Raw genomic sequence first — 19,340 nt, 5'->3', positions numbered from 1 at the left:
TTTAAACATTATTTTTAGCTGTTAAATGTTAAAATGCAATTTAATTTTGCATTTTTTTTTTGAAAAATGATTTTATTATGAATGATTATTTAAATAGTTTTAGTTCTATGCATGATGTATCAGCTTCCTGATTGGCTACTGAATATTTGTGCATTACCACATCATTTTAAAATTTATTATTCATAAGAATTCCTTAGATTTCAAAGCAAATGGATATGACCGTTTCGAAGATGAATGTTGTTATTGATAATTACCAAGAATTATTGGGATAGGAATCAAAAAATTGTTCTTTGAGACCTTATTTTGGCCAACCTGGCTTTCCTAATCAAAGATTTGATTATAAATTGTTACAAGGATCAGAGGAAATGTATTTTAAATTTTTGGAAGAAACCTCGCTAATTGCTTCTTCAGTGAAGTGCAAGAGATGTGGATCACAGATGAAAATCGTTATAAGAGACGATTCTGAGGACAGCCGTATATGGTATTGTGGTCACAGTGGATGAAATAACCACTGTAACGGTAAAAAAAGTACAGTCAAAAGTCGTTAATTCGGACACCCATAATCCGGACCTCAAAGCTACAAACTTTCTGCGCATGCGTCGCTTTGAAGCACGCGCATAGGCGTTTACGCGTGCGCGTAAGACCTTTACGGCTGCAAATATATGTGTGTGCATGCGCGTTTAATGTATAACGGACGGTAAAAGGTAAGCTAAAATTATCTAATTCAATTAATGTTGCAGATTGCGTTGTTCCTTAATCTTCGAATTGGATCCGGCTTATTATTTTTTGCAGATTGTTAGAGCAATTTTATAAAAGTAAGCTTGAACTTTCGATTATGTCAAATAGAATTTCCGATATATATTTACTAATATGTAAAGGATTTACAAAGCGAAAGTATGTTTCGAAATTCGAAATCTGTTTATCAATTTCACGCTGCTCTGCGGCGGGGGGAGGGGGGGAATCGCCGTGACGCGTAATGAATTGGAAGTTGATCTGTCAGCACTATCCTTATCTTCACGGCAGATGTTTTTATTTTATTTGGCTTATAATTCCTTACTAAATGTAGTATTTCATGTCGATGTACTCCGTCTTTGATATGATTTAAAGCAATTATAGGACTTGAACAGCGGAACTTTGTAACTAAACAAGAAATGATGTCTGTTTAATAGAATTAAAGAGAAAGTATTATCACATGAAAGGAAGCAACTTAAACAACTTACATTGAAAGAAATGTTTAATAAAGTAAACAAATAAATATTAAGCTTTTTTCGTAAATTTTCATACCCTTTAGATCATAATTGTTCTTTATTTCATAAATTACGGTTTCATATTTTTAATTTTGTAATTTCTGCATGTCATCTTACCAGATTTAAACTGATGATCTATAATCCAGAATCGCCGAAGTCCCGGCGAGTCTGGATTAACGACTTTTGACTGTATTAGACATTCCTCCTTTTTTATCGACAAATTTTTTTCATTGATATCTAAATTATGATTCCGAATTTTTGTGTGGTACTTATCAATATATGACAGGTAAAATACTTAAGAAAATGTAAGTACATATTTTTCTTTTACTTTATAATTGTATACAGTTAAAAGTCTTTAATCCGGACTCGTCGGGACTTCGGCGATTCCGGATTATAGATCATCAATTTAAATCTGGTAAGATGGCATGCAGAAATTATAAAATTAAAAATTTGAAACCGTAATTTGTGAAATAAAGAGCAATTATGATCTAAAGTCTATCAAAATTTACAAAAAAAAAAAAAAAAAAAAAAAAAAAAAAAGCTTAATATTTATTTGTTTACTTTATTAAACATTTCTTACAACACGTGCATGTGTAAAGCATACATTACGCATAGTCGAAATTAGAAAATTGCAACAAGAAAACTATTTGATGTGTATTCGTGATATTTATAATGACGAGGAATTTGATTTAAATCATATGAAAGACGGAGTACATCGTGATTAAATACTACATTTAGTAAGGAATTATAAGCCAAATAAAATAAAAACATCTGCCCTGAAGATAAGGATAGTGCCGACAGATCAACTTCCAGTTGATTGCACGCCGCAACTCCCCCCCCCCCCCCCGCACAGAGCTGCGTGAAATTGATAAATTCATTTCGGAATGGTTAGAGAAATAAAGAATATGCCTTTATCCATTTTTTGCAGCAATTCCGCTTTTTGTTTGATGGACATCGAAACATGCTTTTGCTTTGTAGATCCTTTGACAGCTCCAGAATCGGAAATTCTTTTTATCATAATCGAAAGTTCAAGCTTACTTTTATAAAACTGCTCTAACAGTCTGCAAAAAATAAGCCGGATCCAATTCGAAGATTAAGAAACAACGCAATCTGCAACATTAAGTGAAATAGATAATTAGATAATTTTAGCTTAGCTTATACCGTCCGTTATACATTAAACGCGCATGCGTAAACGTATTACGTGCATGCCTAAATGCATATGAGCATGCGTAAAGGTATTATACGTTTACACATGCGCAGAAAGTTTGTAGCTTTGAGGTCCGGATTATAGATCATTTCGGATTATGGACGTCTGGATTAAAGACTTTTGACTGTACTTCAATTTTTATTAAAAAATTAATACACTGTTTTAAAAAATTGCTGAGATATTTATTGCCACATAGGTTTTAATGTTAAATAATTATATCCTATAAGACTTATTTGAAAATATTTGAGTTTTAGTAATATTTTAATTCTTTTAAATGTTGGTATGATGTTTTTAATTTGATATTCAATTTAAGTAATATTTTAATCCAATTAAACGTTGGTGCAATGTTTTTATAGCAGCGTTTTTATTCTATTTCTTTGCTATATGAAAGTAATAATTGAACCTTATTTTAGTATTTTATACTTTTAATAAATGTATTTATTTACATTTGCAAGCCAAAAATAATCCATTATTTTTAATGATATTTATTTTTTAAAAGTTTCGAATACTTTACTATGTGTAAAATACGTAAAAACAATGTTTTTCAAGATGGCTGACGATTTTAAAAACTGCACCAACAATTGCGGCAATGTAAATCGCCAAAAATCCGTGTAACCGTCTACCAAAGAAACACCTACAAAATAAATAAATAAAAGTACTTGCCTCGGATGTTCTTGGCTATGTGTCATCATCAGTGTCTGATGATTTCTGTGCGTACATAATGAAAATCATGTAGTCCCGGAAATTGATCCTCCTTCTCCTGATCTCAGTATTGGTGATGCCACATAACTCTGGAAAGTGAGAATACAGAATGTCATCTGACAATTGCCGAAAACCCCGCTTGTGAAAGCTCTTGCTTAATGTAGCTCCATATGTCCTCATTGGTGTTGGTATGAGTACCAGTTTAGAGCGCCTTTTCTCGTGACAGATCCACTCATAGCTATTGAATTGATAATAGCTTGGCCGGACACATATCTTCCATATAAACTTGACATCTATAATAAGAACTAATTAATTATAATAAGTTCCAATCAGATTAAACTTAAGAAAAACATTGGCATGTAACAAGAAAGTGGAAAAACAGTTCCCATAAAATTGGGGAAATAGTCTATTCTGGGTTACCAGAAAACCAGTAACAGCATCAGTATTTGGTGCCAAATCAAAGGCAAATCAAATATTTTCTACACTAGAACCAAACTGTTAAGTTTTAAAAAAATAATCCATGATTTTTAAATTATTGAATTTCTCTGCTATCATCTACTAAGTTAAGGACTCAGTGCTGAAAGTGATTAAAGTTATACCACATATTGTTGGCACATTATTGGTGTGTTTGATGTATTTATTTTCTTACCTTTGATTCAATACTAATTGAAATGGAAGGAGGAGAAAACACCAACCTACATTATTTTTTAAAATTTTTGTATGTAAACTTCCATCATTTTCTTTCTGTTTTGTAGCATGTGTCAGTTTTAAGGTTAGGATGAGGTTAACAAGGAATTAGTACATACCCCTCTCATATAATTATTCTAATTATTCACTGTGTTATGATTCACTTAAAGCAAGCTTTGGTTTTCAGAACTCAACAGACATTAATTCATCACATATGTTTGAGTAAATGAATCAGCAGTAATGAAAGGAATGTGTGATTCAGCAAACCGCATTTGTGTTCCCCTTCCCCAATGCCAACAAAGGCTTCATATCAGCTTTAAATCACATTTTAAGTTTATGAAGTGGTTATTTGAAGTCATACTTTCTTTGTGAAAAATATATCTTAAAAAAAAAAGTATCCCCTTTTTCAAGACAAAACTCAAGTCGTGAAATCCATTACATATGGTTTCTTATATGGTTTCTTACATATCCCACTTTTTATACATTTTTTCACTAAAATTTTGTTCCTCAATTTATTATTTCTAATTGAACGGATATTTCTTTCTTCCTCATCTTTTTTTTTTTTTTGAAGTCTCTTGCAAAATATAGGTTATAGTTTAAATCTTATAAAATTTTTGTAAGCCTTGTAAAATAATATCGTCGTAGTTTTTTTGGTTATGTTGCATATCAATGAATGTGCTACTGTTGCATTTTTCATGTAACAGCAACAACCAACATTCATACAACAGCAATAGTAAGCAAATTTAAAGCAATTTAACTATGTCTTTTATTTCTGCTTTTGTTCTATTTCATGTTGTTATTGTCTGCAGTTTCTTTTTAGCATAGTTGATTGTGATAGTGCACTTTATATGCTCAATCTTCACTAGAAAAAAAAAAAAAAAAAAAAAAAAAAAAAAAAAAAATTCAATCAATTTTATGTGCCCAATCTTCACTAGAAAATCAGTATCAAATTGGAAAAAAGTGTTTGAGGGCAAAGAAGATTTTCCAAGGACTTCTTCACAGAAGTAAGAATCCCAGGCCAAACACAATTAAATATTCTTAAGAAATGAAAAGCTATGGTTTCATGGATTAAGCCAAAACTAGATGAAAACCAGGCAAATTGCACATTGTGTCAGAAGGATTTTAATGTTTTGCTCATTGAACAAGGTGAACTGAGGAAATACAAAGGAGATAAAAATAAAGAAAAATTTAATTCTGCATATTTAAATAAACAAATTTAATTCTAGCATAGATAGAAATTTTGATAATGATTTCAAATTTCTTCTTGGAGTGGTCTCTGAATTTACCACCACTTTTGATACACAAGCAAATAGCTAAAAAATGTTAGAATGACATATAGGGAAATAAATATAATTCTAATGTTTTAAAATAACTCTTGATTACTTAATAAATTACTTATTAAATTTAGTATTTTTAGTTTGTAATCATGAAAAATTCCAAGTATCATATTTCAACAAAAATATCCATTTGGACTGCTGCCGATTGCAATTTAACTATGTTTTTGCATGAGATTTGTAAATAAGGGCTCTTTTTCTGCAAACAGATTATAAAATTTATTTAAAGTGGATTCAGAAGAGATATTTTCGTGACGTCTGTACATACGTATGTATGTATTTATCTCGCATAACTCAAAAAACAGTATAACGTTGAAATTTTGTATATAGGACTGCTATAACATGTAGTTGTGCATAGCCACCCCAAAAGTGTATATAATTATATATATGTATATACACATATACTCTGTTACTGAGATCGGTAAGCTCAGATTTTTTTACGTCCTTGTCCGAAGGAAAGGAACTATTGTAATCTCGAAAATTTCAGCCATCATATTTCAGTGAAAATATTGATTTTGACTGCTATCGAATGCAATTTAATGATATCTTTGCGTGACATCTGTATGTAAGGGCAGAATAAAGATATTGTTTTCCCAAAATGGGTTACAAAAAGGATTTAAAACGGATTCAGAAGAGATTTTTTGTGACGTATGAATGTCTCTCGCTTAACTCAAAAATGAGTAGCCTCAGAACATTGAAATTTTGTATATAGGACTGCTATAACATGCAATTGTGCACCTCCGTTTTTGGTTGCGATCGGCCGCACTAAAGTATATTAATATATATACCCACTCTGTTACTTGGCTCTGTGAGCTTAATGTTTTTATTCTTATATGTTGGTACATTGTGCATTTTTTGCTTTAAAAATGATTGAATTATGTTGTTCTTATCTTCCGGTTTAGGTTTTTATGCCTTTAGTTTATCTGCATGCATTAGTTGTAGAATTATCAACAATTTAAAAGTTTTTTTAAGTGCGACTAAGCTTTTTTTTTTTTTTTTTTTTAAACCATAGCAGACATATTTGTTTATATTTACATTTGAAACAGGAGAATAATGAATTAAAACAGTTTCTGCACCTTCAGTGTCTTTTTGCCAAGTGGGAACAAAAGTAAACTTTCAGTTTTGTGCATAAAACAATATGCCTTCTTGCCTGCTGGCCAGATTACTTGTTTTTGCATATGTACTCTAATTTTAATTGTAAAAATTGTTTTTTTAATTGTTTAACTTTTTCTATATTTTTAAATTTTTAATGAAGATATTATGAGGTTTTTATATATTTTTGCGTTGCTGCGAAGTGAGAGTTGAATTAAATGAATGAGAAATCTAACAAACGAAAGTTTAAATGAAATGCAGCAAAAAATGTGTATAATTTGATATTGCGTACAAGGAAGATGTGTGGTGTCTGCATCAGATTTTTTTCTGTAGTGATTCTTGTTCTAATTGTTTCACAGTAACACATTTTATATTGACAAACATTTGAGGCTTTCACGTTCAGATATTTTTAATACATGATACATATATTATAACTAAGAAAAATACCTTTAATCCTTTGAACATTTTAATTAATTGTGTGATTACTTTAATAACTGCTATTATAATTTATATTGTGTTATTTTGCCATATGCAAATGTTAATTATTCCTTGATTTTAATATTTTTCTTATTCTAGGGAAAAATTGAAAAAGGATTATGAAGCATTAAAGGAGCGACTAGAAACTCTGCCAGACTCTCTTTCTTATGATGTTACAGTAAGTTTTTATTAGAACATTATCACTCTTTTTAACATGAATTAAGGATTATTTAAGATAAGAGCCAATAGTTGTTATGTGTATAAGTTTTTATTAGTACTTGTTGATTACAGTGGCTTTTGGCGAGAAATGGGAATCAGTGCATTTCAGTCTTGGCAAGAAACAGATCGTTACAGGTACACACAAGCAGTTCATTCAGTGTGTACAGTACATGATTTATTTAATATACAAGAGCAATTTAGTATGTATTTATCATTTTATTTAAAACAATTTTGTAAGCAATTTTTTTAAAATAAAGAGCATATAGAAACACACACTTTAAATTAATTTTAAACAGATTCTTTCTGGAGACCGTACTTCAAAATTTGTGAAACACATTGGGTATCCTAATGTGTTTCACAAATTTTGAAGTACACATTAGGATACCTAATGTGGTGCCTGACTGTAACTCCACTGAATAAGACTAAATATTTTGTAAAGGATTCTGAGCAAACTTCTCTCATATAGTTACATCAATCAATGTTTTTCAAAAATTGTTTTTCAAACACATTTTTTTGTATCGCCAAAAAAATATAGAAAATAAGTGGACTTGGCTAATCTTTGGAATATGGTAACAGGTAGTTTGACGACATTTTGATAAGGCAATAAAGGTTACTAGCTAGGACTGTAGCAGTGTACATGGATAAAGTCGAGTGTGCGCAATGCCATTTTTGTGCAATTCTGGGATGTTTTTTTAAGTGAAAATAGGACTATTTAAAAAGAGAAGTTCGAAGTATATTATAAAGACATTTTTATCCATTTAAGTTTGAATTTAACAGTTTCAGAAGCGATTCAAGTTGGGTGTTCCATGTAGTGGAACACTGAGCAACAAAGGGTTAACTGAACTTAGTGTTTTATGCTTTTCTGTATCTTTCAGTTTTGAATGAAAATATTTTGAATTTTTATGTATTTTTGCCTTGCCACAAAGTGAGAACAGAATTAATTAGTAGCGCATGCGCTGCGGCAAGTGGCGCTGAATCGTCTGTGAAAACTGTTTCTTTTTATTTGTTTAATTTCTTTAAGTTTCCAGAAACTGGAAAAAAAAATTTAATCTACCACAAAAAAGGAATGTGCCTCCATAATATTTGCTGTAAAGAAACTGCAATATTATTTAGATGGGCATACTAAAGTCCTCATCATGATCGATCGTAATCCCCTAGTTTGGCTCAAAAATAATGTGAGTCTAAATCCATGACTTATGAGATGGGTACTAGTATTACAACCGTACAATTACACGGTTGCTCATCGAAGTGGAAAAAACCAAAAATGTAGGCACAGTTAAGTCGTACTCCCTGGCCTGATTAAAGAATTTGTTTCCCTATATACAGAGTTGCCAACTCTCCCGATTTTCAACTGCTCTCCCGCCAACCCAATTTACAATATATTTCTCCCGATGTTTTCTTATTCTTAAAATTTCTCACGATTTTTATAGAACTTGGCTTAATACTTCATTATATGAACAAAAGAAAGGTGATTTTGGATGTCTCAAAGCAATTGAATTTTCTCTAGATTATATCTAAAACAAAACCTTGCGAATCAGATGAGAATTTCTGCTTTGTGAATGAGAGCATACGTATCCAGAAACGTCGTTCTCCAATTGGCATCGAGCTCCACTGCGTGTCCTCTGGCATATATTAGCCAATGAGCACAAAGCAAACAAGCTCAAGGCAGTTATTTAGATGTTCTTTAGTTATTTCGTTCATCTTGTCCTGAGTATGCCTTTGGGAAATAGTTTTAGAAATTATCATCTTTTGTTATGTCTGCGAGAAAAGTGAAATACTCGTGTACATTTCAAAAATCGTACACAATTGACTTTCCTTCCTTTATTTCCTCAAGGAAATGTAATAAATTTGCGATGTTTACCATCTGTCTTTGCGATTTTTCGATTTCGCATGGTGGAAGGGCGAATGTTCTCAAACATGTGTGAACACAAGGCCAACATAAGTTGTTTTGGAAAAAAAAAAAAAATTAAAGTTTTCTTCGGAAACAAAGGACTAAAAAGTTATTAATGCAGAATGTCTGTTCTCTGCCTTTTTACTGGAGCCTTTTTCTTGTAATTCTATATATGATGTGATTTATGGTGAAATAGAAAATCAGAAGAAAGATGAAGATTTGGTAATAGGAACTGCAACTACAAAAGTAGTGGAAGAACTTTCAGAAGAAGACAAAAATAAGTTTTATCTTCATGTTAGAAGTTACTTCTGTTGAGTATGTGATTACATACTACATAAATTTCCAGTCAACGATGAAGTAATTTTGCATGCTAAAGTTGCTGATGTTTCTGCTCTAGCAAGTACATCTTTTTATGATATAAGGTACGATTTGAACAGATTTCCTGTGTTACTTTGTTTAGTCATGAAAGATGATGATATTGATGTTGCCACTGATAAATATTGCAGTCGCAAGTTTGCAGTTTACAATTAGAAAACTTGGATGAAGTTATAAAATCAGCTAGGATTGACACCTAGTGGAGTTTAATTGGAAAACTGAAAGGTGCTGATGGAATTTTAAAATATACTAAACTGCCTAGAATTATGTTGGCCATCTTGACAGTTCCCCATAGTAATGCAGAGTATGAGAGGATTTTCAGTGCTGTGAAAACCGAAAACAATGACTAAATTTAGATCTAATATTAGTGATGACAGATTAGAAAAACTTTTATTAGAGAAAGCAGGCTTACGTGGCAATTGCCATGAACAGAATTATGAAGTTTCTTTCTTAACGAAAGCAAAATCTGCCACTGTTCATAACATTTGTACGAAAACTGATTAAAATGTCTCTTTTTTTTTTGTTTTGTTTTCTTAAACGATGCAAGTAATAAAAATGGTTTTATGTGTAAGGTATTTTTGTGTTGCTTGCATTAAGAATTAGTAACTATTTAAAGTTAATTCATTATTAAAAACTATATTTTTATCATTTAAAAAGTCTTTTTAACATTGTGAAAATTCTTCTGATTTCTTAAAAAAATCTCCTGATTTTTGAGTGTCATAGGTTGGCAAGTATGCTATATAGATAAAAAAATTGTTTTGTTTTTTCCTCTCTTCCTTACTGTATATTACTATGTTATATGTAGTATTTCAATTATGTATTGTGTTGATATTCTGCTGTTAAAAAAAAATGTAAACTTGAATTTATAAAAATATAAAGTTTATCTGGAGGGGTTAGAGGTTGTAATATTGTATTATTTAACAAATAACTATATTTATTATTGGAGTGACAATGCCATATTTGTATCATGTAACCATTGCTCAGCAAAGAAACTGTTATTCTGAAAGTTTTACCAGCTGGTAGCTGTATGAAAAATTTATAGACAAAAAAAACTGTAATAGTAAGCTGGAGTGTGAAGCTGTAACGGTTAGATTGAATTTAAATTATCTATATTTGTGAATTGAGAATAAAATTTTATGTTTACAAAGAAGCTCATCTATTATTTAGTTCAAAACTGTGAAATATGTGAAATGCTAGAGTGTGAAATTACCATAAGAGTGTTAAAATTTTTTTTCATTACCTCATATTATTTTAGGTTCCATTTGGTTCTAGTGCTTTTACCCTAGGAAAATTAGTGCACACAAATGAAATAATGGTATTGATTGGAGATGATTGGTTTGTAGAAGTTTCTGCCAAACAAGCAGTTTCTATTGCCAACAGAAGAATTTTACGTAAGTTTAAAATTAATTTTTGCAGTATTAAGATATCTTTTAGATTAGTAATAGTTTATATCTTGAGTTCAGAAAGGAAATATTTTTCTTATAATGACTATTGTAAAAAATTAATATACACTGTAACAGATGGCATGAGTCATTCTTCAAATGAGTACCTGCTCTAGGTCATGTGATGCAAGATTTGCCCGAATAATAGACCTTCAATTCCTTTTTTGTGGGTCATGTGAATGAACAAATTTTTGTTAGGACTTTAACTCTGCATGCTAGCAATGTAGCTTAATAAAATCTCTTGCTTTTATTCTTTTGTGTTTATTACTTTCTTAATAAATTGTGTTCGTCATACTTCATTATCTTAATTATTAGCCCCAAGGTGTTTTAGCTATACTCCTTTAGAAAAATATGTGTTATAACACTTATTTATATGAATAAGAAGCCAGAAAACTTATTCTGATGCTATACCTAAATTAAAAAAAGGGGGGAGAGGAGTACAGTTTTTTTACATTTGAAATATTTTTTGCAGAATCTGCAAAATATTTGGAATGCCATGTTAACATTATGTCATATTACACTACTAAGTACTTATCTCCTGCTTTGAGCATTGTTAGTGCCATTAACTAAGTTTGCTGAAACAGGTAGAGTAGAGTACACTACCAATGGTGAACAGTAAGAGGCTTATGGAAGATCAAACAAGACATTTATAAATGACACAATGTATATATGAAACTGTATAATCAATAGTTTAAATTCATATGAATTTTCTAAAAACTATTTGAAAAATTATTTAATTGCAGTTTATTCTGATGGAACTGGTGTAATGCTAGGAAGAAAATCAGTGGTTTCTTCTACAGACTTCTATGAAAATTTTCCAACATTAAAATTTGGATATCGTAATTCATCATTGTAATAACATTATAATTTGACATATAATCATCTAGCATTAGAAGATTCAATAAAAAGCATTAATGAAATATTTTTCAGAAATTATATGCTCTTTCTCTCATCATTCTTGTGAATCGGAGAGAACTGATAAAATTGTTAAAGATCTCGGTGTTGAAATATTAAAAATCAGCTGTGATTGGATCACAGTATATACATGACAATGGGCGGTGTGTAGTTTACAAACTGCTTTCGATGTCAGTTTGCATCCAATGATGAAGTTAGTTTTTTTTAACTGATTTAATTGAGCTCTAAATTTAAATAAGTTTCTAAATTTAAACTGAATCCTAAATCTGGAATTTTTAGAAAACTTGCTACTGATGACAGATATCTTAACAAGAATTATCATGCTTGATATCTTGTGATAAAAAATATTTAAAGTTAATTTTAAAGATTTTAATTAAAATATTTTCTTGTTTATGCACTATTACATATATTTTCTATTTTTGTGAAAATGTAAAGCGTTTCATAAGAATTTGATAATATATTTTTATAAGATAAAATGTGGACTCTTTTTTTAAAAATTTTCATAGCACTCTATTAGATGAATACTTTACTGCATCAGTGGCTAAAACTTATAAGTCATTAATGACAAATGGCATTCATGGTAATTGCTGAGTATAGGTTTGATGGTCACTGGTGTCCTTTAATTATGGATAATGGTATGTTTCGGTTTCATTTAAATTAAAAAAAGTACTTAAATTTTATGCATTGTCCATATGAATTCACAGCCTATAAGGTGACCAACAACTTTGATGGGCACTAATGTCCTTATGAATTCGCAGCCTATAAATATGCGTCACTAATGGCCAGCAGCTTTAATGGGCACTACTATCCTTCAGCTTCTTTTGTTTTTAAAATTTATTCATGTTTAATCCAATGTCCTACTTTTGTGACTTATGGGTTGACCTGAAGTAACTGTCATCCTTTAGGCAAGCAAGGACTTGAAGGGTATAGGTGTGTTTCATTTGAATTTTAAATTAAAACAATTACCATATACAGAGGGTGTTCACACATTTTTGTAACAATTTTGCAAAGATTTCTATGTAGACAAACCTTAGAATTTTATTTTATAATATGTTCAGTGTGATAGCCCTTTTGTTGAACTAACATATCATACCTTGATTTCCAAGATAAATGTTCTTTCCTTAAAACATCAAGTTTGATTTTATTCCACTCCTCCTTCACAATCTTCCAGAGTTCATCCAGTGTTTTGGGATGCTGCTTATAAAGAGCTTGTTTTAAAAGTCCAAATGCATAGTAATACATAGGAGACACTTTGGGCGACTTGCTTGGGATGCATTTAAACGGAATAACTTCAATTCTGGTTTCACTTCTCATTTTTTTCAAAAAATAGAGCAGTAGATTTAGAGGTATGGCTTGGAGCCTTATCCTGATGGAACTTAACAGAGTGAAGATTATTTGGCTAAAGAGATGGAATTTCTTCTTTAAAAATAAGTATTAAAACATATTTATGATAGTAATCAGAATTAATTTTGATATTCTTTTATGATAGTAATTCGAATTAATTTTGACATTTTTTTTTACTTTCTTTATTTTATATTTTCTGTTGTAAGAGAACCCAGTAATAACCTAAAACCTTTAGAAAAACTTTCCTTGTTTTCTCTGAACCAGCATATTAATTCTTTTTTTTTTTGGCAGTAACTCAATCTTTTTCTATTGCAATCAAGTAAGTGTATCCAAACCTCATCAATTGTAACTATATACATTGTAGGATTCAAAAGTTATAGATTCAGTAGTCTATAACATAAAATTTTTTGCAGTAGAGCGACTACGAGAACGTTTTTGTTTTACTACGTTCTTCCCCTTTTCTAAAAGCGGTTTGTCTTAAATCATGTGGTTGAAAGCTTGTGGCGAGAGCATTTTCTGTAGACAAGTGCATTTAGTAACTGGCGATAGAAAGAAATGGCATCAGTTGAGCAGAGAATCAATATCAAATTTTGTGTTCGCTTAGAGTGCTACTGAGACTTTCGAAATGTTGAAGCATGTGTACGGAAGTGAAACGTTATCGAGAACCCAAGCTTTTGAGTGGCGTTGTCGTTTCAGAAAAGGCAGAGAAAGTGCCAAAGATGAAGAACGCTGTGGCCATCCTGTGACTTCGCGCGCTGATGGAAACATCAAAAAGGTGTCTGCGGCGGTATGTGCGAACAGGCAGCAAACAATTTTCTGAATAGCAGAATCAGTTGGGATATCAGAGGTCACATGTGAGTGGATACTGAACTAAGGATCTTAACATGCATAGGGCGTTTCAACACATCATTCCCTGCATGTTAAAACGTAGGCCAAAAGGGAATTCGAATGGAAATGGCGGGATACTTAATCTCGGCTATTGACAAAAATCCTTTTCTACTTGGTAGAATTGGAGATGAGAAATGGTGTTTTTTGTTCGACCCACAAAGTAAGAGAGCATCAGCAACGTGAAAATCACCACAATCTCCACGGAAACAGAAATTCCGCCAAGATCGCTCTGAAGGAAAGTGGTGAGGTATTCTTCGTGCTAGAGGTATTCTTCGATATCCAGGGCATTGTGCATCTGGAATTTATGCCTGAAGGACGCACTGTGAACAAAGAACTCTACTTCGAAATCCTGCATTGTTTGTGTGAGTTGAGGAAGAAGAGACCAAAAATGTGGGCTGAGCACTGATGGGTCTGTTGCACGATGACGCTCCTGCTCACCAATCCCTACTCGTCAATGACTTTATTGTGAAAACGAAAGCAACTGTCTTTACAGGCGCTGGCAAAAGTGTGTTGTTGCACAAGGGTCATATTTCGAAGGAGGATCTGTTTCTGTAATTTAATTCATAATATTTTTTATGTTATAGACTCAGTCTGGGAACTTTTGAATCCTACCTTGTATTTCCATTTTTCACCTGTGAAATAATTTTCAAATAGTAATATTGAAAATTATCAGTTGAGAAAACTGTTTTGGCGTTATGCGATTAACATCATGTTTGTCTTGTTTAGCTTTAAATCAGATTTTATAATTTTGTTCACAGTTCCTGCAGAGATGTTTAAAGATTTTGCAATAACTCTTTGGGGGCTGGATTTTCCTTTAAAACATGACACGTGACTTTAGGTTTAATAAGAGCTGTATGTACATTTGTTGGGTATGAATTTTTTGCCCTTTTTCCATTCATATGTAAACATTGACATTTCTTTCCTTTCATATTAATTATGTCACTTATTTTATGTGTGGAAATATTAAAAGCATGCTTTTCACATCTTTTTTTAATAATTTCTTTTTGGACAGTGCAAAAATATAGCCTTCGATCCATTGTTTATTTTTCAGCAACATTTTAAAGAAAAGAATATTTTTAATGTTGCAGGCAATAATTAAACCTTATTCCGATTTGATTGCCAGTCTGGTTTGTATTCTAAAATTAATACTTAAATTCGGGAAGAAAATCAATATTGTTACAAAAATGTGTAAACACACTCTGAATTCTAGTATATAACAACTTGGCATTTCAAATTAAATTTTTTTAATTTTTAGGTATATTCTTCATACGATGTGCACCCTTTTCTTTATGAAGAAACCTGAAATGTAATGTGCGATGCTCTTATCTTTTAAAGTCATTCATTTGAGGATTTTCCCCAAGGTTTTGAACAATAGTATACAGAATTCACAAGTGGTAAGGGGAACAACGTGTGTGTGAGGGAAATGCTTGAGAGAATAATTAATTATGCAAACAGGACAGGTTATATTCAGTGCAGGTGTGCAGAAGAGTGTTATTCTAGATTTTCGAGAAAAATGGGATACAGTTAGGGCTAAGAACACATTTCTGATCTGAATGAATTTGTGGAATTAGTAGTCAGATTTTTCTCTTTCTCCAGTCATTTGAAGCCATGATTTTGAAGTCCTCTTTGCTTGCTCTTTGTTTTCAATATAAATATGGTTGTGGCTCCTTCCAGTTTGTAGAGTTCTTTTGTTCCTGAATAAAAGGGATGTCTATATGCTCATGAAATGGATAGGTTTTGAGTGAGCTAGGATAAGGATGAGGCAAATGAAGCACTTGGCGGAGGTGAATAATTAGAAAAGATCCCAAATTAGCTGCAACAATTTAAATTTAAAGAAAGAAATTTCAATTATTGACTTATATTATTATTCATTATTCTACTTGGTAGAATTCAATTATTATATTATAATTATTGCTTATAATTTTGCATTATAAGCAATCTAGCTGAATTAAAAGAAGAATTAATAACATTAATTTATTAAAACTACTAAGATTTTACAGCATTATACATATTATTTTCTAGCATCAAAATTTATTATTAGAACTATTACAGGGTCTGTCTGGAAAGTAATGAAATGAAATTGGTCTAAAAATTTATTCATGATATCATTACAAACATTTAAAACTTTTCAAAGTATGCTATCATCAAATGTTCGCCAGCAACTTGTCCATTCACAGCACACATTGTGAAAGTCTTTAACAGGGATCTCATGCACAGCGTTTGTCACTTCTGTTTGGCTCTTTTCAGTGGTTCCGAGATGAACTTCTTTCAGGGAAGTATTGAAAAAAGAAGTCTGCTGAAACCAAGTGAGAACTGAAGAGGGGGGGGGCTGGGGCTACGTTGCCAGGCTGGGTTTGGCCAAAAACTCCTAGATGTGCAGAGCAGTGTGGCTGGAAGCATTGTTATGGTGCAAGAACTAGGCAACACCAATCTTCTTTTGAGTATTTACGACCCTTTTTCTTAACCTGTTTAGTACTTCCATGTAGTAGGTTATAGTTAACTGTCAGTTTTTTATGACTTTTTTGTGGACCATAACCCTTGACAGCGAAGAACAATGAGCATGGATTTTCACTTTTGATTTGCTCGTTCTTTCCTTTCTGGGATAAGGGCATTCAGGAATGTGCCATTGGGAACTTGGGTAATTTGTGTCTGGTACTTTGCGATCATCTCTTAGTTGGTGTTGCGGTCTTCAGGACCAACCTGGCACACATTTTTTTCATTGCAAAATGTCATGCACATTGGTTTTTCATAATATTTAGAATCTGTGCTATCATCCTCCATCTTTTCCTGAACATTTTTAATAACTTCAACTACCTGGAAGCTGGAGAATAGGAGAGAGTAGAGTTCATGTAAGCTTCTTAAATCATTAACTGTGTGTCAGTGAGGCATTTTTTAAGTTTAACAGAGAACTTGATTTTGTAACATTGTTCACTAATTTTCTCTATCGTGTGTCATAACACAAACACTAACAAGAGGTTAATGGAAAGCTCGATCTTGCCGCTTCCAGAGCTTGGAGCAGAATGAGCTTGAAATCATTAACATTTAATCCAACCAATTCTTAGTGCTACCACCTGGCAAAGCAATCGAAAAAGACCAATTGCCTTACATTCCAGACAGACTTTGTATATTAAACTTAACGTATTTTTTTTTTTTTTATTTTTTATTTTTATTTTATTTATTTTTTTATTTTTTATTAATGAATAAAGCTGCTTAGTCTAAACATTCCTAGAAAGCATCATGTTGTTAATAGAGGCAATTCTGTATTATCTCCCTTTAATTTCCTTTTTTGAGCTATTGCTTTTATTAATGTTATTTTGCCATAACTGGCTCTCTAAAATCTGTTGAATGAGTATGAATAGCAACACAACTGAGTACAGTTTGTTGCAACAGACTTATCGTATAAGAATCTCATTGCAATAGCATCAGGATATTAACTAAGAATGTTTAAAAATTAAATATATCATATTATCAGTACTAATTCAGAAGTCAAACAAGTCAGAAGTCATTATCAGTATTTTACTTTTTTTTGGATGTGTAAAATTTGCATATTTGTGTGTATGTGTAAAAAATGTGCCATTGAATGAGACACATGGTTCAAGGTTTTGTCTTGTATCCATACTTGGAGGCCTGTATACTTGGTTTATTTGTGGTTATATGTGGAATAGCTATCGATACATATATTGCTGAAAAGATTGGAATGCAAACATATAAGGAAAGACATGACTTTCTCTCTCTCTTTATTTTTTTTTTGGGGGGGGAGATATTCTGTTGTTTGTAATGAAACGATAAAATGAGTTGTTTACTATGAACATCAAATAAATAAAAAAGATGCTATTTTAAATTTTTTGTGGAGGTTTTAAACTGTTCTGGTTACTTTTAATATAATAAATAGTGACTGAAAAAAACATAAAAAGTTCAATTTTCTTCCACTGATTCTTTAACCAATAGAAAAAAAATATTTTAAAATAATACAGAAAATATTTCTGTAAAGCAAAGTATTTTCTGTAAAATCTGCTTTACAGAAAACAGAAAATATTTCTGTAAAGCAAAGTTTAGTAATTAATACAGATACTTACCTATTCTTATGTTTCATTCAAGTAGAACCATATAAAACAAGAGAGATTTATATCAGAGTGAATGGTAAAATATGTTCTGTAGGCAAATAGGGTAAAGAGAAAAGAAAAAATATTTGCATATCTGTAGATTATATATGAGCATATATGGAAACTAAAGAAATGAAAAGAAATTTTTCTCACTGTAAAGTTTCTCCTATGTTTCTTTTTAAAAACTGCATTCAGATATTAAAAAGCATTCCGTATTTCACATATTTAATTTAGGATGCAAATATTCGTAAATATATTTTTATAAGCCAGCATGTTTAAATAAAAAAAAATTAATAAAATAAAAAGTTATGTTCATTCAAGATTGATACCAAATAGAATGTTATGATTGTTTCATATGATATATTAAAAAACAGTTATGTGACATGGTGTTAAAAATAATAGAGTACTTACACATTAGGGCATAGCAATTCTTCAGGCAAGCAGTGTTAAAGTTTTCATGTGCATTCTTTTTGTTGTACTGCAATGGTTTTTATAGACAGACTGATATTTTTTTGCCTTAATTTCTATTTTAAGATATATGCTTGTGAAATTTGCCAGCAATGGAAAAAACTGTGGAAAATGTCTGCAGGAATACAGTGTTTTGTTGAAGAATCTTCAAAGGGAACAAATGTTTTGAATCTGTTATTAAAGCAATCGCCGTGAATTTTCTGCCTAAACAAAAGAAATTAAAATCAAATAGGTGTATTGATTGATTGATTTTTGAGATAAATATGTAATTAGAATTTAAATCATACATGAAATAATATTTTATATTTAATAAATAAATTTTTGCAATAGAGTGATGACTTACAGCGTCATTCTTTTCCAGTTTTTGTAAAAAGTTGTGAAATTGCGCCAAAGTGGTTGCGTTTATACGTGAGTACCAATAATAGACTTAAAAATAATATATGATATAGCAAAGTTCAGAAAATTATGGGTAAATCTTTTATTCTCTAATACTTTTAGGATAGTTTGAATTTTTAGAGCGACCCAGAATAAGGGCGCTGAAACTTTTAATTTTTATGAGTCACCATCTGTTTGTCCATGGCTAAGAAATAAAATAATGTAATGAAATGGTTAGCTCCCTACTGAGTCAAAAACATGCTGTGATGAATAAGATGGTCAACATTGTCAAATGTTCAAGTCAAATATTCTTGACTTCATATGTCAAGAATATTAATAAAACTAACCTGTAGTCATACGTAAGTTTTACCTACAGTGGAACTTTAAGATACGAGTTTAATTTGTTCCAGCATTGAGCTCGTATAGCAAATTTCTCGTATCTGAAAACAAACTTCCCCATTGAAAATAATAGAAATCCATTTAATCCATTCTGCTCTCCCCAACATAAAAATCAATTTTTCTAATAAATAACACTGGAAATTAATATAACCGTAGTTTACCTTTTTTTTCCCGC

The 19,340-nt window shown here is 31.2% G+C and overlaps 1 protein-coding gene across 1 annotated transcript in view; it reads left to right on the top strand.

Moving 5' to 3' along the window:
* Positions 1–19,340, top strand: part of LOC118196721 (uncharacterized) — a 51,114-nt gene that overhangs the window by 4,403 nt on the left and 27,371 nt on the right. The window contains exons 3-4 of the mRNA XM_035368177.2: positions 6,846–6,924; positions 10,487–10,622. Coding sequence (XP_035224068.2) covers positions 6,846–6,924; positions 10,487–10,622 — 215 coding nt within the window. The remainder of the gene's footprint in view (positions 1–6,845; positions 6,925–10,486; positions 10,623–19,340) is intronic.

This window comes from Stegodyphus dumicola, chromosome 1 (assembly GCF_044657685.1).
Source record: "Stegodyphus dumicola isolate Sdum_Otavi_A_Nest chromosome 1, ASM4465768v1".
In the NCBI taxonomy this organism is placed as follows: domain Eukaryota; kingdom Metazoa; phylum Arthropoda; class Arachnida; order Araneae; family Eresidae; genus Stegodyphus; species Stegodyphus dumicola.
Note: the sequence above shows the minus strand (reverse complement) of the source record. Positions and strands in the feature narration are given on the sequence as shown.